Genomic DNA, 23,022 nt, shown 5'->3' with positions numbered 1-23,022 from the left:
TTAGAGGATCTGAGGCAAGACTAGTCTGCAGGAACAGCTGCCCCACCAGACTAGTCTTGTCTCATTAGTATATGCAGATTTGCAGAATAAAATCGCACTTCATTTTGTTTTTCTCATGGATTCTATGGCATGGAATAATTGATAAAAGTTATGGCATGTCTTATTACGCAGGTGCCATAGGGCAGAACACTCACTTGTCTGCTTTAAGACTCTGCAATGGCATACAGGTTCCTTGCTGGAAGTGCAAAGAACACAAGTATAAGCCAGTCCTCCAACCCCTCCTGCTGCCCTTCACTATTTGCATGATGGCTCTTGTTTGCTGCTCCCCCTCCTGTGATGTTCTGGCTGGAGAAGGTCAGGACAGGTGTATCCTGGCTGTTGTTGATGTGCTGCCCAGAGGTTCAAGTTGTCCTTGACTCCAGCCGGACATTGAAAGACCAGGAGAAAATTCTGTGAATGCCACAGTGGCTGGAAACCTTGCGTGTCACTGCGGACACCGCCTTTGCTCTGAATGCCGTACATGCGGCCAGCACTCTGTCTTCCTATCAATCTTTCCTCTATCTGTCATGTTTGCCTGTTCCCTGTGTCTCCCTTCCGTCTCCTCTCCATCAGGCTCATACTTTTTCCATTCTGCAGCTGACTGGAAACTGTATGCCGCCCATCTCAGTCCAGCTGATGTTATATTCACACGCTATCCCTACCGCCACACGAGAATGTATGATAATAACTGCATCTTTGCAAGGAACTATCTAGATGTCACATGGGAAACAAGAAAATAAAAATAGCTGGTTGCTAGGCGACACTGCGCATATTTACTAAATAAGGAGATAACCGAGCTAATCCGTAAATATCCGCATGTGGGGTATAGTATACGATGTAGATTCCTGACAAATGGACCTAAACTCAATGACCACTCTCTTATATTCTAGAGATGACCCAACCTTTTCAAATTCCAATTTGCTAGAACAATTGAATATTTCTCAAAAATTAGATTCGCCGCGAATCCCAAGTAGTGCAAAGTCTTTAATTTCCCAGAAAAAAAACCCATAACGCGAGGTCTTCTATGATTGAATAGGGTTCAATACAATCCCTTTAATGCAAACACAACTTATTAATATGACCTCAACATATCTGGCTCTGAGTAAAGGGATGTTAACCGGAGGTAAAACGCTGAACTTACAGACTCTTCATGCATTTTAAAATGTAAAAACGGTCTAAAAATTATATAACATATATAACAAACATGCCAGTTTTTATACACATACGGTGGTACTGGGAAGGAACTGTAGCTTTTTTTGGCAAGTCGTGGTCCCCATTTTTTTCATTGTTTGGGGAGTAGAATCAGGTTTGTTATTGGTTAATTGAAAAAGCTTTAATTATTAAATAAGAGCTTTCAGGAGCTGTTGAGCCTCATCCACCAACAGCGGCGGCATCACTTACTCCCGAGCGGACTACTGAAGATGCAGATTACACCCCAAATCTTTTGGCCAAACATCAGCTCTACTCTTTGCCAACACCACCCTCCTCTGATGATGATGACATCACATCCTCATCACCCCAATCTTGTGTCCGAGTACAATCATTATCATAATCATCATCACCAAGGCTTTGGGTGACCATTGCTTCAGTATGGGAAATCTCTTGAGGTCCTTGTTCCCTCTGCCTGATTCCCACCTTCAGATTTACCTTAGTTAGCGTGTGACTGTGAGTGTCCATACCACCACATCTGAGAGAGCCATCAACACAACTAGACATTTGAATTGTCTCCTCCATCTCATCTAGCCCCCTATCTTCTGAGTACAAAGGCAGACTGTTCATGTCATACAATAAATTAACTGGAACCCCACAGTGCTGCAGCTTACAGGGCAGAACAGATAGAGGGGTCATTGAGGGAACAGGTGGAAAAGGTCTCTACAGAACACTGACTCAAACTGATAGGGTCACCGCCAGGGGTAACACTATTCTGCTGTGACTGAGACGAGTGATGCCACATATTCAATAGCGTCCCCCACTTCCTCCTCGCTGATACGCATGCCAGAGGCAAAGAAGGCCAACTGAGACCTGCACTTGATACTACTAATGCGCAGACAGCTGGTGCCAATGGTGGTGCTGCATCTGGCTTACACATTCTTAGCCATGCTATGGGTGATTTTTTTCTTTTATATTATCTCATCCATTGAAATTTTTTCTTTTACTATATACTTTTAACAACGCTATAATTACTTTGCATCAAATCTTTTCAACCCCAATTATCCGCCCCCCCCAGTTCCCAAAAAAGATGTAACAATAAATGTTACACATCCAGTATGAACAAGTAAAATAGGTGTGCAAAAACAGATATGCACAATTAAATGTCTTTTTTTGCCATTCTTTTTAAAATACTTCTCCCCTTTCCTCAATAAGGACATAACAAGAAATGAGAAGTAGGTGGATCCACCTCCAAAAACCAGCCACGGCAATATGCCGCTGTATAGGAGTGGCGTGTATACAGTCATGGCCAAAAGTTTTGAGAATGACACCAAAATTATATTTTCACATGATCTGCTGGCCTCTGGTTTTTATTAGTGTTTGTATGATGTTTATATCACATACAGAAATATAATTGCAATCATATTATAAGTACCAATAGGTTATATTGACAGTTAGAGTGAGTTAATGCAAGTCAATATTTGCAGTGTTGCCCCTTCTTCTTCAAGACCTCTGTAATTCTCCCTGGCATGCTCTCAATCAACTTTTGGACCAAATCCTGACTGATAGCAGCCCATTCTTGCATAATCAATGCTTGCATTTTGCCAGAATTTGTTGGTGTTTGTTTGTCCACCCGTCTCTTGATGATTGACCACAAGTTCTCAATGTGATTAAAATCTGGGGAGTTTCCAGGCCATGGACCCAAAATCTCTATGTTTTGTTCCATGAGCCATTTAGTTATCACCTTTGCTTTATGGCAAGGTGCTCCATCATGCTGGAAAAGGCATTGTTGGGCGCCAAACTGCTCTTGGACGGTTGGGAGAAGTTGCTCTTGGAAGACATTCTGGTGCCATTCTTTATTCATGGCTGTGTTTTTAGGCAAGACTGTGAGTGAGCGGATTCCCTTGGCTGAGAAGCAACCCCACACATGAATGGTTTCAGGATGCTTTACAGTTGGCATGAGACAAGACTGGTGGTAGCGCTCACCTCTTCTTCTCCGAATAAGCTGTTTTCCAGATGTCCCAAACAATCGAAAAGGGGATTCATCAGAGAAAATGACTTTGCCCCAGTCCTCAGCAGTCCACTCCCTGTACCTTTGCTGCCCTCCTTGAAACCAGCCCTTGCTCAAAGAGTCTCCGCCTCACAGTGCGTGCAGAAGCACTCACACCAGCCTGCTGCCATTCCTGAGCAAGCTCGGCACTGCTGGTAGTCCAATCCCGCAGCTGAAACAGTTTTAATATACGGTCCTGGCGCTTGCTGGTCTTTCATGGGCGCCCTGGAGCCTTTTTGACAACAATGGAAGCTCTCTCCTTGAAGTTCTTGATGATGCGATAGATTGTTGACTGAGGTGCAATCTTTGTAGCTGCGATACTCTTCCCTGTTAGGCCATTTTTGTGCAGTGCAATGATGGCTGCACGTGTTTCTTTAGAGATAACCATGGTTAACTGAAGAGAAACAATGATACCAAGAACCAGCCTCCTTTTAAAGTGTCCAGTGATGTCATTCTTACTTAATCATGACTGACTGATCGCCAGCCCTGTCCTCATCAACACCCACACCTGTGTTAATGGATCAATCACTAAAACGATGCTAGCTGCTCCTTTTAAGGCAGGACTGCAATGATGTTGAAATGTGTTTTGGGGGTTAAAGTTCATTTTCTGGGCAAATATTGACTTTGCAAGTACAGTAATTGCTGTTAAGCTGATCACTCTGACATTCCGGAGTATATGCAAATTGCCATTACAAAAAATGAAGCAGTAAACTTTGGAAAAATTACTATTTGTCTCATTCTCAATACTTTTGGCCATGACTGTAGATGTGAAATCTAACTGGTAAAACAGGTGTGCAAAAAAATAATTTATGACACCTTCATCGATCATAATGGGTGTGGTCTAAATGAGGCCTAAAGGATGCAAAGCTAGAAGCTCTGTTTACCTTTCCTATTAAATATCGAATACTAATCAGCCAACCTGCTAAATAAGAACTTACCACTAGAGGGTGCCGTTTCATCGTCACTGAGTTCCCTCTGTGCAGAGATCCATCATATTAAACAGTGCAGATTGGTTCACACTTGGGGTTTTTTTCTGTGTTTTGTTTTCTACACGAGTATTATTATGCAGGTTACCAAATATTATTGGAAACTGCTGCAAAGCACACCAATAAAAAAAAAAGAAAAAAAAAGGAAGGAGTCCTACTGCAATCTGCGATCGGCACAAAAACGAATATGGCACCCGAACACAACAGATCATGTGCCTACAACCTATATTTGCCCTGTGAAGGAGAATTAAGCACATATACTAATCATAAGCACATTCTAGCTACAGCAAATATAACAGTATTCACACACACATGGCTGTGCCAAGCATAAATAAGGGTTCTGGTTGTGGACCTGCATACTCCCCGCTTCAATGACTTTGTCCTTACCGTATAACATTAATCAGTTCTCAGATGTACAGCTGTGTGTTCACCTTCGCCGATGCATATTCTTTTTGCAGGATCTAGCGGAGTTAACCACTTTTCCCTCAGACCTTTATCAACACTAATTATTTTATTAGGGCGATTTCACAGACACGTGAATCAAGCTCTGAGTACATACTGCGATGTACGTATAGGAGGGGGTCTCCTGACCCAGACTGAACAACCACAAAGGCATAAGTGAGACTGCTGCATTCGAGGCAGTAGATCCGTGGCCTGTACGTACACTGCGGTCTGTCCCCGGATGTGTGAAACTGGCCCCAGCTCATTTCGCGAATTGTACAAGGACGCCAATACCCTGGAACGTACAGCCTTATCTGCATCGATGAGGCTGTCATTTCGGGTTGGGTTGCAGCTCATACGTGGACTGTGAAATACGGCTGCTTGTCACGGCCATACACTGACTTAAGTTAGATCAGAGCTCTGACGTGGACAGGCAAACACTAAGATCTTCACCGACCTCGATAATATTCCACCCAGTCTTTAATGGCATTCACACTAGGTCCCACATTGTAGTTTGGACGAGACCTCAATCCACACAAGCACCATGCATGAAACCGTGATAAAAAAAACAAACATCAATGATGCGCATAACAACTACTCATTCATTTTTTTCCCCACCACATTATTTGGAAATTAATGAAGTGATCTGATTAGTTGCTATAGATCACACCAACATTTTTGTTTAGAACAGTTCTTAGCCTAAATATCCTTTTGACAAGGCTAATATGCAAAATTAAGGCAGGTCTTACACATCCGTGTTCCCCGTTCTCAGTAAGGACTGTATGGATCAGCAAGAGCAGAACTCGACAGTCTCATATATGTCTAAGAGGCTGTTAAGTTTGAATTAGCAGCTAAGTGCCCTGTCCGTGCATAGTAGTCCGTACTCAGATAGGGAAATCTGCCATAGAGACAAAAAGAGTTATCATAGGGGCAGAGAGGCTGTGAGCAGAAGTCTTGTTACTTAAAGGGGGATGTCCACTACTATTATACTCAGGAGAGGTCATCAATATAAAATTGGTGGTGGTCCTTCACCTGGCAGCCCCACTGATCAGCCGTCCTCACACATCTGCACAGTTTAGTGGCTGCTGTCAGGTAGTGATGGTCAGCTCCTATAGAAGGCAATAGTATCTGCCACACAAAGTATGAAGCGATGCTGTTCTGTACACCGATTATATCCAGCTGCAGCCGCACGTGTTACAGCTGATCGGTGGCGGTACCCCACAGTATTCGTTAAATCTCTTCTATATGTTGCAATAAATTTTCCTTTGGAAATTGACATCCAGTGCAGATTTTAAAATCTGCATGATGTCAATTCTTTGCAATGCAAAAGGTGAACTCTTAGACAAATCTGTAGCAAAATCTACCTGTAACACATGGATTTCACTAGAAAATTGCAGCTAATCTGCAGTAAATCCACCCCGAGTGCAAGAGGCCTATGTGATCAGAGACATACATAAGGACCTAGTGTGCTTAGTGTATACCTGGCAGTGATCACTGTCCTTATCTCACTGAGCCAGCCGCTCAAGGCCATCAGTCCACACTCCGTGTCACTGCGCTGCATGGGGCCACGTGGTTTAATAGACAATGTGCAGTTAAGAGACCGTATTAAATACACATAAGAACATCAGCATCTCTAGTTCGTAAAGCATTAAATGTCTTTGTTAAAAGTCTGCGTTCTTCCTTAAAATACTTCCTCTGCCTTTACTGAGATTTCACAGCGTACAATAGGGGAGGGGGGTGGAAAAAGCACAGAGGGGCGGCCGAGGCACAGTCCAGGAAACAGATTGTTAATCCTCCATCTCACGTCAGGTATTTAAAGACTAGAAACATGAGCACACAGGTCAGCAGCATCCCTCCAATCATGATGACCTTGTCCTGGAACGCTCGCTTCTCGATAAGACGCATAACCGTGTTGGACAGGCCGAGCATGTTTGCAACATCCAGGATCTTCTTCTGGGTTCCCTAGGGAAAGGCAACAAAAAAACAGGGGGGAAGGAAAGTGAGGAGTGACAAACAGGGGTGAAAACATTGAGTTACTCTGGAGCAAGGTCATAGAAGATAAGAGCTGACAGGAGACAGGTCACAGAAGTATAGTCATCATCATGGCATCAGAACCTGAAATCTAAGCAAGAATGCCCATCACTTGCATTCCCCAATGGCAAGAAGATACACCTAGTCAAAAATGTATATGTTATTTTAGTAAGGGCGCCATTTAGTTCCAGAGGTAACAAAAGACTGGGTAGATTAAATAGATAACATGGCTGCTATCTTCTAACAGCACCACACCTGTCTACAGGTTGTGTGTGGTATTGCAGCTCAGACCCATTCACTTGCAATTGAGTTGCAATACAAAAAACAGTCATGGTTTACTGATATAGGGCTCCAAATACTGCCAAACCGTTAAGTGATACAATTCTGCCCCCCTACAGCTGCCACTGGGCAGAATGGAAAGAACCAATCTTTGCAGTGGGTCAGGTATTGGAGCAATGGTTATGTGCAGTGGAAGTGGGTGAATGGCAATGCCAAACACAGACAATCTTGGGGTGGTTTCTGGGAAAAGAACAACCTTTTTACACCACTTATTTGACGCCTCTCTCTTCGGCCTTGAGAGCAGGAAGCACTGGTGTCTTGGCATATGTCAGCCCCTTGGCAGGCACGGAGCACGAGCCCAGTCATTACCATTAGGACAGGTGCCCAATATCTATTTGGTATGCAGGATATCTGCCAAGGGTCCAAAGAACGGCTCACCAGCAGAAAAAACTAGCTGCCAATATGGACGTGAGGGCTGCTGGATGACCCCTTCAAGACTGCTACGCGCGATATCCTGTACTTGGAAATCATCTCCCAGGAGTACAATTAAGTAATAAGAGTCACAGGGCTCTGACCTGGCAGCCATGTCAGTAGTCAGTGGGCAGCAGATCAGAGCCCTGTGACCCTCCTCCTACCTGCTGCTATTGCCGACACCTGCTCTTATTAGTAGGCCCGGTGAGACACAGGAATGACACCGTGACAGGCCTACTAATCATACGAGAAGCGGGGGACGGCGGCAGGTAGGAGGTCCGCAGGGCATTTAGGGCAGTCTTTCGGCTCATTTATACAACACAGTATAACTCCCGGTTTATGATAGCGGGATGTTGTAAGCAAGAGGTTGAAAGACAATTTCCACAATTGTTAAAGGTTATCTGTTGGCAAGATTTTACTATGTAATCTGAGAGCAGCTTGATGCAGGGGCTGAGACCCTGATTCCAGCGATGTGTCACTTACTGGACTTTTGGTCAAAATTTCAATAAAATTTCCCTCCATACTTCCGAGTCAGGACAGGCACCAGCATAGTGGGAACGAGTCCATGTGCTCCCATGACTCAACTCATGCGCTCCAGCGCGGAACGCACAACCCGGAAGTGAACGCCCCTTCCAGGTCGCGCCGACAGGGAAGCACGTGCGTAGCAGGAGAGGACCGGGGAGCTCAGGGAGGTCTCCGGTCCTAGTACTCTGGCCCACTTTACCCCACCAGGGAGCGCAGGAAGGCCAGGAATGGTCCCGAGTCCCTAGATGACAGGAGCAGCACGGGGGAGGAGGGCAAGCCGATGACCACCGCTGCCCGGCAGGTAAACTTATCCATGCTACATAAGCCGGCCACGCAGCAAGGAATAACCTCTCCATGCCCTATGGGGGACAGGTAAGATACTGGCAATTGGGAGGTGGGAAGGGTTTTTAAACCTCTTTGTGTTTCCTGTCCCCCATTAGGGCGTGGTGACAACCTCCTATGAAGTCATGAAAGGTGATTAGAGAAAACAGGGTTTTATCAGCAGGAGATTATCACTAGAGGACCAGTTGCCTCTTGCTCTGTGTAACCCCGCCCCCACCACTGATCGGCAGCTTTCTGCCTATGCACAGTGCACACAGGAAAGCTGCCAATAAGAGGTGTGGGCGGGGTTATACAGAGCTCAGCATTCAGAGAACTGCTAGATCTGCAGAAGAGATAATGATTTTATTAAAATGACAGCAAGCAGCCCAGTAGACGACACATTGCTGGAAACAGGGTCTTTTTACGTCTACATCATGCTGCTCTCAGATTACAGGACAAAAACCTGGTGGCACTTCTTGTGACGGCAATGAAGCCATGTGGCAGAAGAACAGACACAGAGAACTGTCAGCTGTAACCACAAGCGAGACACTAAAAATCTAAAGTATATAAAACAAAATAGGGAAAGACCTTGTTTTTATGGGACAGCTTTGAAGGATCATGGTTATGTAAACTACCTTTTGCTACCTGCCAAAAGATATGATTTCTTATTGGAGCTTTTAGATGAATGCAACAGAAACATTAATGGACAGAGCAGGATTAAATAAAAAGGTGCAATTTTTTTTGCCCCGGAAAAAGTGCCACACTTGTTTATAGACAGCGTTTTAGTATTACCGCTCAGCCCTACTTATATGGGAATATACTGCAATACCAGATACAACCCTTGGACAAGAGTGGCGCTGTTTCTTTGGAAAACGAACCAAACCGCTTTTTCTAATTCGGAGCAGTCCCAGGATCATCACTGACACCAAACATGGAGCAGACTATACAGAGCAGTGTGTGCGTGGTTTACAGCTCTCTACCAATAATCTTTCCTGTCCCTTCTGATTCCCCACCTTTAAGGTCTTCCTCTGGTCCCTCAGCCCTTCCAGTATAGTGGTCCCACTCCCCAGAAGGTCGTCTATCCCTTGGTGAGCATTACGGACGGATGAATTAAATTGAAGGGTCTCATCAATGTGTATGGAGGTTTCTGAGTCCTGTGTGAGAAATTGGGAAGGGGGTGACCCCAGTGGTTATGTGTTATTGAAAGAAACAAAAACCGTTTTAAATTAAAATTACCATTAAACAAGCCATCACCACATCCCCAGACCGGAGTAGAACATCATAAAGGAATATTTTTATTCTCAATAGTTTTTCATATACTTTCCAAATAATGTCTGTAGTCCACCTGAATGTGATGTGGAATCTAGTTTGATAATAGGAATTGTCTCCTTTTAAAAAAAAAAAAAAAAAAAATCATGTTTCAAACACCCCATAATGGAGCTGTAGTGGGGGGTGGCGGACACCTATTTAGGATCCCTGTCTAAAAGGCTACTAAGAGAGTCTCTTGCTCTGGAAGACCAGACGGCCAACTGATTGAACAGAGAATGGTCAACTGCTTAAACTGGAGGTGCAGGAAAATGTAACACTTGCTGCCAGGTTCTCCAAAAGAATATTGAATGACATTTGGGGATCATAACAACAAAAACATTTAAAGTCCCTTCTAAGGAATCAAAAGGGTCCTGTACACATTAGGTAGCGATTGTTTGGCCAACAGCTTCTCTTCTGACTTTCCCATACACAGGAACAATCGGCCAAATACTCCTGTGTTCTCTATGAGAGCAGCAGCTTATTTCGAGGGAGAACAAACAGATCAGCTGTCAGAAATTAACCATTCCGATCCTTTGGGAGATTCCCATACACATTAGACTGTCGGCTGACCCCATCAATATTGGCGGGTTCTGTTGACTTTAGTCAAATGTGTAAGAACGATCAATTCTTGATTACCTTTAGCTGGTCTACGAATCGGCAGCTCTGAAAGTGCTTACTAAAATTCTCCGGTGGCTTAAAAAGTACAACCTTACACGGCCCTCCTCTCTGTGACAGTGAGAGATCTCGAGTGTTATCTCAAGATTTCACAATTGACACTTTTCCAGTGCTGATGCACCTTTTAGTAAGCTGTTGCCAAGAAATCGCAGAGAGAAGGGACGCAGAGGGTTGCGGGATCCAACTCAACTTTTGCTAGAAAGTTGGGACCTTTAGGACCTTTGTAACCACTTTTGCTCATAGGAATGTTTAGAAAAATCTCAAGTCTCAGGCTGCTCACTCTTTTCTTAAAGCACCACTCCAGCATTATTTTTTTTTACATTTTGGCGCTAGAGTGGTGCCACAGATCTCTGCACCTAACGCTATACTCATCCCCCGCAGTCTTCAGCTCTTCCCGCATCGCCATCTTGTGACTGACCAGAATTCAGAGGGAATGGTTACGAGCTCCCAATGTAAGCCTATGAGAACCAGAAAGAAGCTCTCAAAGACTTGTATTGAAAAATGACCTCCGGCTCACTCCAGCAAACACTGGAGTGATCCGGCAGTAACAAACTGCTGGTCACAAAGTGACCGGAGGGGTGCGGGTAAAAAGGAGAAGACAGTGGTTGGTAAGTATGAGAGTAGTGGCAGGGGTCTCACATTAGTAGCACGGAACTGATGAGAGAGCGTGTGCTGTTAACTCTTTCAGCGAGCATGCTCGGGTGCTTGCAGAGTATCTTCTGCGGTGCTTGGTGTTATGTTTGAGTCACTCCGTGTGCATAATTTGTGACTGACAGCTTTAATACATGTGAGAAATGCCTCTTTGTTAGGCATTCCTCACATGTATTAAAGCTGTCAAACACTCGCAAATCATGCACATGGAGTGACTCAAACATATCACTGAGTACGCCGAAGATACTCGGAAAACACCCAAGCATGCTCGTAAATCTCAAGTAACGAGCATGCTCACTCATCACTAGTAGCACGACATCAGCACTGCAAAAAAAAAAACTGCTGGAGTGGTGCTTTAAATAAAAAGGGCAACCTCAGACTAGTAATAGGTGCTCTTTAAATTATTTTGTAAGTCCTTAATCTACATTTCAGACAGATGAAAGTCTTCAACACCGGCTGGCTTAATCTTTTATAGACTTTTTTAGATGTTTAAAGGATTGCACGGGATTAAGAAAACATGGCTGCTTTCTTCCACAAATATCACTACACCTGTTTATAGGCTGTGACTGGTATGGCGGTATGGCAGCTCAGCTGCTTTGAATTTATGATACTGTAATACCACAACCAACCTATGAACACATGTGGCACTGTTGTAAGAAAAAAACAGCTATATTTTATTATATCGTACAACTTTTTAAAAAAAGCTAAAAGTGGACACATTGTATGAAAGTCTTCACAGGGACCAGCAAAACATCTAATGTGTAAGGATTTGTGCCCACTGAGTCATTTTGCTCATTTTCTAGAAGATTTGGAGAGTTTTTGCTCAAAAAACTCCCCAAAACCCTCTGTATGCACATACCCTAAGGGGGTAGCTATAATCTTTAAATATCGCAGATGATGGGAAAAAAGAAAACCAAGCGTGTTGTTTTTTAACATGCCTGATCCTTTTTTATTTGGGAACACATGGACGCTCAACCAAGATGAGAGTGCAGGTGTATGAGGGAAAAGGAGGGCGGTCAGACAACATAATTCAGGGATACAATGTAGCTAAATATCAGTGGGGATCTAAACTCACATTGGTGGTGTAAGACCGCGTCATCAGCTCCTCTCGCTCTCTGTCCTGCTGCTCTCGGTTGTAGCGCCGATGCTGAAAATTCCGTAATGCTGTTTGTAAATGCTGCACGTCATATTTCAGCTGATCCACTCTCCTGTCGAAAGTAGAAATAGGTCAGTGGTTTAATAAAAAGTCATTTATTATATCACTTGTGACTTGTCACATATAGGCAATGCACGCGCGTTTCTCAGAGGTAGCAGGTAGTTAAAAGGGGCTGTCCACTAGTCGGAAAACTCCTTCTCAATTGCTATATTCCCCAATGTGGAGTAACCACAGCCTGTACTCACCTCCGTTCCGGTTTCAGCTATGGCGGTACTGGCTCTCCCGACACTCGCATGATATTGTCATGTGAGTCCTACGGCCAATCAGTGGCCGCTTTACTCTCACTTCCTTCGGTCGTAACTAATATTTGGAGGAAACCTGAGAGCCGCAGCAGCTCTCAATTCTTCCGGGTGTCAGTTTCGTCCGAAGGAAGTGAGAGTGAAGCGGACGCTGAGTGGCTGGAGGGCTCACATGACATAACGTCACACAAGCCCCAGTGCCACCATCGCTGTAACAGGACCGACACCAAAGGAGAGTTTACAGGTTGTGGTTATTTTCATGAGGGGGACTATAGCAATTGAGAAGGGGTTGTACGAGTAGTGGACAACCCCTTCAAATGGATTGTCAGTGATTTAGTGTTTCCTTCTATAAACGGGGCCAAAACTGTCCACAGCTTATCTCTAGTATTGCAGCTCAGCTCCTGAGGAAGCAAATTGAAACATGTCATGGCATAGTGTTTCAATTTGTACAGCCACTTTACTTTAGAAATACCTGAGGAAGGCTGGGTACAGCCAAAACGCGTTGAGTCATTGATACATTTTTATTAATTTAGGTGTATGATCTATTTTTTGCCTTTGGGAGCGCCGGTCACCGGGACTCCCTCCTCCACAGGTTACATCTGGTATTGCAACTCAGCTCCAATGAAGAGAAAAGGGGATAAGCGTCAATCTCACACAACCTGTGAGCAGGTGTTGTGGTATTTTAGCCAGATTTTCTAATCATGCGCAATCCCTTTAAGTATTTTGGCTGCTGTGTCATTTCTGTGAATGCAAATTATTTATGAGGATTCCCACGTGTCTGAAGGGAGCTGTGTGACTCCATGTAAGTCAATGGGACACACTTTACAAAATAGAGGTGATCTATACCACCCCCTGCAGGTAAAATGTCTCACTGCATACACTAACACTAAACCTGTCGCTGTCCGTCATCTAGGCAGCCGACCTTTTTGGGTCACATCCAATGTTCGCCTTTGGTACAAGGAGGGTTAACGGAGGTATATACCTGCTCAATATGGAAACTAGAATCCCGATCAGAAAAGCGTCCACAGGAAACCTGTTCTGTGCCCTTTCTCTGACCTGCTTCAATTAAAAGCTTCCCAAGAACGCCCCGGGGTGTGTGTGGAATCCGAGGAGGGGGTCTGCATGCCAGCCTCACAAGTATTTCACTTCTCGCTCCTTACCCCCCTCCCTTACTTCTTTTTAGTAAATTATTATTCTGAAGCATTTTCTACCTTTTTGAAGTTTAGGTTATAACAGGAGATAGGATCTGGGAATTTTTTTTTCTTATTTGAAACCATAAAAAAAAAATAATAATTAGGACGATTGAAGCAACGATGTGTAAAGAAATGATTCAAGTTTCCGCTTCACGGTGGGAAATTTGTTTTTTTAAACCCTTTCATGCATTTTTGTTTTTGATAAGCCGGTGAATAATGGTTATCAGTTAAACCATGGCTGATCAGAGGATCACAGATATTGGCACAGGTTACATATTATCCATCCACAGCACACAACTTGGTCTCCATAATGGTGCAGAGCTGCAGTACCAGATGCAGCCTGTGGACAGAAGTGGCGGCGTTTCTGGAAGGGAAAATACGACTGCTGCAGCCGTAAAAATGTACGCAATAGAAACTAAAGAGATCCACTCTCCTGTACTGTGACCGCATCATTGCAACATGAAGAACAGGGCTTGATGCTGTGATGTTTGATGGCCGACTACACATGTAGACCAATGCAAGCAGACAACACATGATGGGTAAAGTTAAAGGGGTGTTCCCATCTGCAAGATCTTATCCCAATATGTAGGTGTAATAATATTAATATTTGTAAATACCTCCAATTAGAAACGTAGTGTAGTTCTTCTGATTCACTATGTCACTTACCTCATGTGCAGGGCATTGCAGTAACTTAGGTATCCATGGTTACGACCACTAAGAGCTGTTTAGCTAACTGTCATTGTATCAGTGGAGGTAACCATGGATACCTAAGCAACTGCAATGCCCTCCACATGGGGTAAGAGATATAGCTTACCAGAAGAACTTTACTATATTTCGAATTGGCAATATATAATAATAATAATTATTATTGTACCTACTGCATATTAGGATAGGATCTTGGAGATGGGAATACCCTTTTAAGCCTTCTAAGAATCTAAGAACCAATTTGTTCCTAACCTGAAGGCATTATATTCACATGCAAAATTTCTGGGACTGGAAATCAGTACCAGCCATCTGAATAATGCTGTTTTTTTCCTTTTCTTTTTGGCAGCAAGCTCACAAATTTTTGTCCTATTAACAGACTATGTTCACACGTAGCATTCCTTTACATTTTTTGCTGCAGATCAGAAGCTTCTGTATTTTACAGTAACAACAAAATCTATGAGATTTCAGAAATCTTATTACACCGCTTGATTTTTTTTTCTGACTGAATTTGAGAACTGCAGCGGTTTTGATTCTTTCAGCGTTTTTTCATCCATACAAAACAATGAGAAAGTGAAAAAATGCTGCAAGATATGCAGCAAACAGGTTTTGCTGCAAAACAAAAAACAAACCATAGACATCTGAACATGCCGATAGGACGCATAACCTTATTATCTTATCGGTGAAAAGAACTATTATTTAATGCCGGATGACTAATCATGAGGAATACGGCCACTCAGTAAGGTTGCCCAATAGCTCACACAGCGGATACCCCAATTACTCACAGTTTGGCATTCTGCCGTTTGGTAGGCGGCTCTTTGCTAGACAAGATCTCCAGACGCTCCAGGTTACTAAAGATCTGGTCTATTCTGGCTTGGATCTCGTTTTCTAGGACTAATAAAGAACAAGTCAGCATAAATATGTGTCAGAGGACGCCGTCCTCAGCCTGGCGGAAGGTTCATAGTTACAGGTGATTTCCTCTGGTTTGTTATGCACAAAGATTCCTGAACGTACAGATGGAGCAGGTTATTTTATGCTCCATATGAAGGTAATAAATCTGTGCTAATAACAGACAATCCCACGTCACAAACAAAGGGAAGAAATAAGAAGATTTTCATAGGTTTAGCCTAAAGGTGGTCGGACTATGATGCTCATTAGGTGAATTGCTACTCTGACCTCTATATGCGCACGCACGCTCACCGCTACTCTGACCTCTCTATACGGACGCACGCTCACCGTTACTCTGACCTCTCTATACGGACGCACGCTCACCGCTACTCTGACCTCTCTATACGGACGCACGCTCACCGTTACTCTGACCTCTCTATACGGACGCACGCTCACCGCTACTCTGACCTCTCTATAGGGACGCACGCTCACCGTTACTCTGACCTCTCTATACGGACGCACGCTCACCGCTACTCTGACCTCTCTATAGGGACGCACGCTCACCGCTACTCTGACCTCTCTATACGGACGCACGCTCACCGTTACTCTGACCTCTCTATACGGACGCACGCTCACCGCTACTCTGACCTCTCTATAGGGACGCACGCTCACCGTTACTCTGACCTCTCTATACGGACGCACGCTCACCGCTACTCTGACCTCTCTATACGGACGCACGCTCACCGTTACTCTGACCTCTCTATACGGACGCACGCTCACCGCTACTCTGACCTCTCTATACGGACGCACGCTCACCGCTACTCTGACCTCTCTATACGGACGCACGCTCACCGTTACTCTGACCTCTCTATACGGACGCACGCTCACCGCTACTCTGACCTCTCTATACGGACGCACGCTCACCGCTACTCTGACCTCTCTATACGGACGCACGCTCACCGTTACTCTGACCTCTCTATACGGACGCACGCTCACCGCTACTCTGACCTCTCTATACGGACGCACGCTCACCGTTACTCTGACCTCTCTATACGGACGCACGCTCACCGCTACTCTGACCTCTCTATACGGACGCACGCTCACCGTTACTCTGACCTCTCTATACGGACGCACGCTCACCGCTACTCTGACCTCTCTATAGGGACGCACGCTCACCGTTACTCTGACCTCTCTATACGGACGCACGCTCACCGCTACTCTGACCTCTCTATAGGGACGCACGCTCACCGCTACTCTGACCTCTCTATACGGACGCACGCTCACCGTTACTCTGACCTCTCTATACGGACGCACGCTCACCGCTACTCTGACCTCTCTATAGGGACGCACGCTCACCGTTACTCTGACCTCTCTATACGGACGCACGCTCACCGCTACTCTGACCTCTCTATACGGACGCACGCTCACCGCTACTCTGACCTCTCTATAGGGACGCACGCTCACTGCTACTCTGACCTCTCTATACGGACGCACGCTCACCGTTACTCTGACCTCTCTATAGGGACGCACGCTCACCGCTACTCTGACCTCTCTATACGGACGCACGCTCACCGCTACTCTGACCTCTCTATACGGACGCACGCTCACCGTTACTCTGACCTCTCTATACGAACGCACGCTCACCGCTACTCTGACCTCTCTATACGGACGCACGCTCACCGCTACTCTGACCTCTCTATACGGACGCACGCTCACCGCTACTCTGACCTTTATATGCGCACGCACGCTCACCGCTACTCTGACCTCTCTATACGGACGCACGCTCACCGCTACTCTGACCTCTCTATACGGACGCACGCTCACCGCTACTCTGACCTCTCTATACGGACGCACGCTCACCGCTACTCTGACCTCTCTATACGAACGCACGCTCACCGCTACTCTGACCTCTCTATACGAACGCACGCTCACCGCTACTCTGACCTCTCTATACGAACGCACGCTCACCGCTACTCTGACCTCTCTATACGAACGCACGCTCACCGCTACTCTGACCTCTCTATACGAACGCACGCTCACCGCTACTCTGACCTCTCTATACGGACGCACGCTCACCGCTACTCTGACCTCTCTATACGAACGCACGCTCACCGCTACTCTGACCTCTCTATACGGACGCACGCTCACCGCTACTCTGACCTTTATATGCGCACGCACGCTCACCGCTACTCTGACCTCTCTATACGGACGCACGCTCACCGCTACTCTGACCTCTCTATACGGACGCACGCTCACCGCTACTCTGACCTCTCTATACGGACGCACGCTCACCGCTACTCTGACCTCTCTATACGGACGCACGCTCACCGCTACTCTGACCTCTCTATACGGACGCACGCTCACCGCTACTCTGACCTCTCTATACGGACGCACGCTCACCGCTACTCTGACCTCTCTATACGGACGCACGCTCACCGCTACTCTGACCTCTCTATACGGACGCACGCTCACCGCTACTCTGACCTCTCTATACGAACGAACGCACACTCACCGCTACTCTGACCTCTCTATACGGACGCACGCTCACCGCTACTCTGACCTCTCTATAGGGACGCACGCTCACCGCTACTCTGACCTCTCTATACGAACGCACGCTCACCGCTACTCTGACCTCTCTATACGGACGCACGCTCACCGCTACTCTGACCTCTCTATAGGGACGCATGCTCACCGCTACTCTGACCTCTCTATACGAACGCACGTTCACCGCTACTCTGACCTCTCTATACGGACGCACGCTCACCGCTACTCTGACCTCTCTATAGGGACGCACGCTCACCGCTACTCTGACCTCTCTATAGGGACGCACGCTCACCGCTACTCTGACCTCTCTATAGGGACGCACGCTCACCGCTACTCTGACCTCTCTATAGGGACGCACGCTCACCGCTACTCTGACCTCTCTATAGGGACGCACGCTCACCGCTACTCTGACCTCTCTATAGGGACGCACGCTCACCGCTACTCTGACCTCTCTATAGGGACGCACGCTCACCGCTACTCTGACCTCTCTATAGGGACGCACGCTCACCGCTACTCTGACCTCTCTATAGGGACGCACGCTCACCGCTACTCTGACCTCTCTATAGGGACGCACGCTCACCGCTACTCTGACCTCTCTATACGGACGCACGCTCACCGCTACTCTGACCTCTCTATAGGGACGCACGCTCACCGCTACTCTGACCTCTCTATACGGACGCACGCTCACCGCTACTCTGACCTCTCTATAGGGACGCACGCTCACCGCTACTCTGACCTCTCTATACGGACGCACGCTCACCGCTACTCTGACCTCTCTATACGGACACACGCTCACCGCTACTCTGACCTCTCTATACGGACGCACGCTCACCGCTACTCTGACCTCTCTATACGGACGCACGCTCACCGCTACTCTGACCTCTCTATACGGACGCACGCTCACCGCTACTCTGACCTCTCTATACGGACGCACGCTCACCGCTACTCTGACCTCTCTATACGGACGCACGCTCACCGCTACTCTGACCTCTCTATACGGACGCACGCTCACCGCTACTCTGACCTCTCTATACGGACGAACGCACACTCACCGCTACTCTGACCTCTCTATAGGGACGCACGCTCACCGCTACTCTGACCTCTCTATACAGACGCACGCTCACCGCTACTCTGACCTCTCTATACAGACGCACGCTCACCGCTACTCTGACCTCTCTATAAGGACGCACGCTCAACGCTACTCTGACCTCTCTATAAGGACGCACGCTCAACGCTACTCTGACCTCTCTATACGGACGCACGCTCACCGCTACTCTGACCTCTCTATACGAACGCACGCTCACCGCTACTCTGACCTCTCTATACGCACGCACGCTCACCGCTACTCTGACCTCTCTATGCAGACGAACGCACGCTCACCGCTACGCTGACCTCTCTATACGCACGCACACCGCTACTCTGACCTCTCTATAAGCACGCACGCTCACCGCTACTCTGACCTCTCTATGCGCACTCACGCTCACCGCTACTCTGACCTCTCTATACGCATGCACGCTCACCGCTACTCTGACCTCTCTATACACACACCCATACTCAGATAAATGTGCCACTTCCAGACACCACTGGCTGAGGAGCATCTTCCCTGAGAACGAAATGATCAGGCACTAAAATTAAACATGCCAGATCCTGTATTATCATCAATCTTAGGAGAATCTGGAGGCTTCCCCAACCCCCAATAATAAGTCTGGGTTCACATTAGTATTGGGAGACACTATTACTGGAATCGTGCAGTATTCTGCTGATGGACATCACTAAGGTCAATAGGGTCTAACTCGCGTGTCAATAGAGTCTAACTAGCTATAGCAAATCTGTCTCTGGCTACAATTGATATTTTTTTCTGTTCCTAACAGAACAGAAAAATGGCATTAATAACACTAATGGATAGTTGTAATGCTTACGATGTACAGATTGTTTGTCACACGACTCCAGCCGTCCCATCTGGCTCTGAACTTCATGAACATGTCTAAAGAAAAAAAGAAAAGAAAATCATTAAATAGGTTTTTCGTGTCAGTTTTTTTTACTGACCTAATACTTAGAAATCTATTGGGCAATATTATATCTCATATTTCTTGTTTCTTTACTCTCACAAGTTCATACAAATGATGGCATGTTCCATCACGTCGAGTTATGGAGATGCCATGAGGCAGGACTGCTCCAGCGATGACTTTCTGCCACAGCTCCTGGTCTTTGTTGACAGGCCGCAGTGGTGACATCAAGACCACAGCACACTTTGCTATAGTTAGGTGCTGAATACATGATCTGGTACTAACACAGCAATGGGTGAGTAAATACCAATTTGTTATTTTTAGGCTGCGTTCACATTGAAGTTTTGCTGCCATTTTCAAAATTTGTGGGTCAGAAAAACGTACCGTGGTCATAATTCTGTGAACGCAGCCTAAGTTTTCATCAAATCACATTAATTTAGGTTGAACTGTTAAATGCAGCAGATTTTGTAACTTTAACCTAGACATACCTATACCGAGAAAGAAAAAAAAAAAAAACCAAATTTTTGGAAAACCCTTTTAACGTTGCCACATTTTAGTAGGGCCGTGGATCTACTTGACAACAGTTCCAACTTTGCTATGACAATTGCAAGAAAAGACCCAGAAATAAAGCTGGGATTAGGGGGGAAAAAAATTGCCAAGAGTGCCTTGCTTGGAGGCATTTTTTGGATGGTGAAATTTAAAGGGATTGTCAATCTCTGAGGTCATTTTGGGGTTTTAAATTAAATGCCTGTAATTGGGGCCAAATATCGTTTTTACAATTGGGTTCCGTTAAAAACATTGCATTGTTTGTCTTCTATAGCCTCAGTTTTGTTTGCACTGTGTATTGCTGGCTGCAGCATGAGTTAGCTGAGAATCCATCAGTGAGTTCGCTCTGACAGTTTGTTTTTCTTTATCTGGCTTTTTTTTTGTGCTCCTCAGAAAAAAATTCCAATTTTTATTTAAATCTAATTGCAAAAATTATGTTTAATCCCAAATAAATTCATTTAAGTATAAAACAAAATATAAACTGCCCCAAAAAAGTGGACATCCCTTTTAACCTTAGTAAATATACGGAAAGTCCATATATTGAGGGCAAAATACAAGCACTAACATGCGGCCTTACCGGAGATCGTCATTAGGGAACAATAAAAACAATATATTCCCTATTTGAGGTATTTTCTACAATATTAACAGTCAGATTATGTGTAACTGATAATAATAAGCACAACAGTAGTAGATTATGTATAACCATCTGTAATAACACACCATGCCTATACCCATGTGTTCTATGGAGCCATGGACGAGCATGTCCCCCCACCTGTCACTGACACTCACTTGTTACTTTGATGGTAAAGAGCCTCCATGGCTCCAGATCCTGACTGTCGCCAATCTGAGCTCGGCAATCGATTATATATTAATCGGTAATCGGCTGCCTACGCTCCAAGGCTGACTCCACTATTCCCGGCACACGTCATCACTTCCGGGTTCCATCAGGCCCCTGACGTCTCTGGGCTGTTTATTTCAGTGCCTGCTGGAAGGATTTGAGCCGCTCGGCGAAAATTAACGCCAACTAGAAGGCGTTTAGGATTGTTGCTCTTTGTTATTGTTTAGTATCACTTTTACATAATTGTTGGGAGGGAAGGAAAAGGATGTGACTGTGGTTATTTTACCATAGGCGGTGGAAAGTTAACAGGTCTATTGGCATGGTAACTAAGTGGCTGGCTTGCTTTCATTTATTTTTTGTAGCTGCAGGCTAAAGAAAATGAGCAGGTGAGCGGCCGTCTGAATAATGTGAAGCTACAAGTACTATATACATATATATGAGACTTGAAGAAAGGAATAAAGGTAGCACTCACTGATATATCTGAAGAGATCCTTTATTATCACCGGTAAAGCATGCTGGCCAGTGGCTTGGGATAGCGACCCCCGAGAAGTGTGCGGGGGAGTGAGACTGAGGACAACGGCCGTTTAGCTGCCTTCTGGCGCTTCAACGGGTCCACCTAGGACCCCATGCTAAGCATCTCTGGGAACTCCTTCAAGATTGTTGGAAGACCATTTCCAGTGACTACCTCTTGAAGCTCATCAAGAGAATGCCAAGAGTGTGCAAAGCAGTCATCAAAGCAAAAGGTGGCTACTTTGAAGAACCTAGAATATAAGACATATTTTCAGTTGTTTCACACTTTTTTGTTAAGTATATAATTCCACATGTGTTAATTCATAGTTTTGATGCCTTCAGTGTGAATGTACAATTTTCATAGTCATGAAAATACAGAAAAATCTTTAAATGAGAACGTGTGTCCAAACTTTTGGTCTGTACTGTATATATGCTCAAAAAATAAAGGGAACACTCAAATAGCACATCCTAGATCTGAATGAATGAAATATTCTCATTGAATACTTTGTTCTGTACTAAGTTGAATATGCTGACAACCAAATCACACCAAAATCAATCATCAATGAAAATCAAATTTATTAACCAATGGAGGCCTGGATTTGGAGTCACCCCCAAAATTAAAGTGGAAAACCACACTACAGGCTAATCCAACTTTGATGTAATGTCCTTAAAACAAGTCAAAATGAGGCTCAGTATTGTGTGTGGCCTCCACGTGCCTGTATGACCTCCCTACAACGCCTGGGCATGCTCCTGATGAGGTTGTGGATGGTCTCCTGTGGGATCTCCTCCCAGACCTGGATTAAAGCATCCGCCAACTCCTGGACAATCTGTGATGCAACATGACTTTGGTGGATGGAATGAGACATGATGTCCCAGATGTGCTCAAACGGATTCAGGTCTGGGGAACGGCCGGGCCAGTCCATAGCTTCAATGCCTTCATCTTGCAGGAACTGCTGACACACTCCAGCCACATGAGGTCTGGTATTGTCCTGCATTAGGAAGAACCCAGGGCCAACCGCACCAGCATATGGTCTCACAAGGGGTCTGAGGATCTCATCTCGGTACCTAATGGCAGTCAGGCTACCTCTGGCGAGCACATGGAGGGCTGTGCGGCCCTCCAAAGAAATGCCACCCCACACCATTACTGACCCACTGCCAAACCGGTCATGCTGAAGAATGTTGCAGGCAGCTGATCGCTCTCCACGGCGTCTCTAGACTCTGTCACGTCTGTCACATGTGCTCAGTGTGAACCTGCTTTCATCTGTGAAGAGCACAGGGCTCCAGTGGCGACTTTGCCAATCCTGGTGTTCTGTGGCAAATGCCAAGCGTCCTGCACGGTGTTGGGCTGTGAGCACAACCCCCATCTGTGGATGTCGGGCCCTCATACCACCCTCATGGAGTCAGTTTCTAACCG

At 45.7% G+C, this 23,022-nt stretch overlaps 1 protein-coding gene across 2 annotated transcripts; it reads right to left on the bottom strand.

Moving 5' to 3' along the window:
* Nucleotides 1-606: 606 nt before the first annotated feature.
* GOSR2 (golgi SNAP receptor complex member 2) lies at nt 607-21,230 on the bottom strand. Of its 2 annotated transcripts, XM_073683137.1 has the most exons (6): nt 21,050-21,229; nt 19,628-19,692; nt 15,062-15,170; nt 12,002-12,134; nt 9,306-9,446; nt 607-6,627 (listed from the first exon to the last, which is right to left on the bottom strand). In XM_073683137.1, exons 1-6 carry the CDS (start codon nt 21,076-21,078, stop codon nt 6,466-6,468), a joined length of 639 nt encoding a protein of 212 aa, XP_073539238.1. In that variant the 5' UTR covers nt 21,079-21,229; the 3' UTR covers nt 607-6,465. The 2 variants fall into 2 exon arrangements, with proteins under 2 accessions (XP_073539238.1, XP_073539239.1); XM_073683138.1 differs by lacking the exon at nt 9,306-9,446 and having other exon boundaries at nt 21,050-21,230.
* Nucleotides 21,231-23,022: the final 1,792 nt, after the last annotated feature.

Source organism: Phyllobates terribilis, unplaced genomic scaffold (assembly GCF_046119375.1).
Source record: "Phyllobates terribilis strain yellow unplaced genomic scaffold, ASM4611937v1 Scaffold_5__5_contigs__length_657084704, whole genome shotgun sequence".
NCBI classification, from domain to species: domain Eukaryota; kingdom Metazoa; phylum Chordata; class Amphibia; order Anura; family Dendrobatidae; genus Phyllobates; species Phyllobates terribilis.
This window is presented reverse-complemented; position numbering and strand designations above follow the sequence as displayed.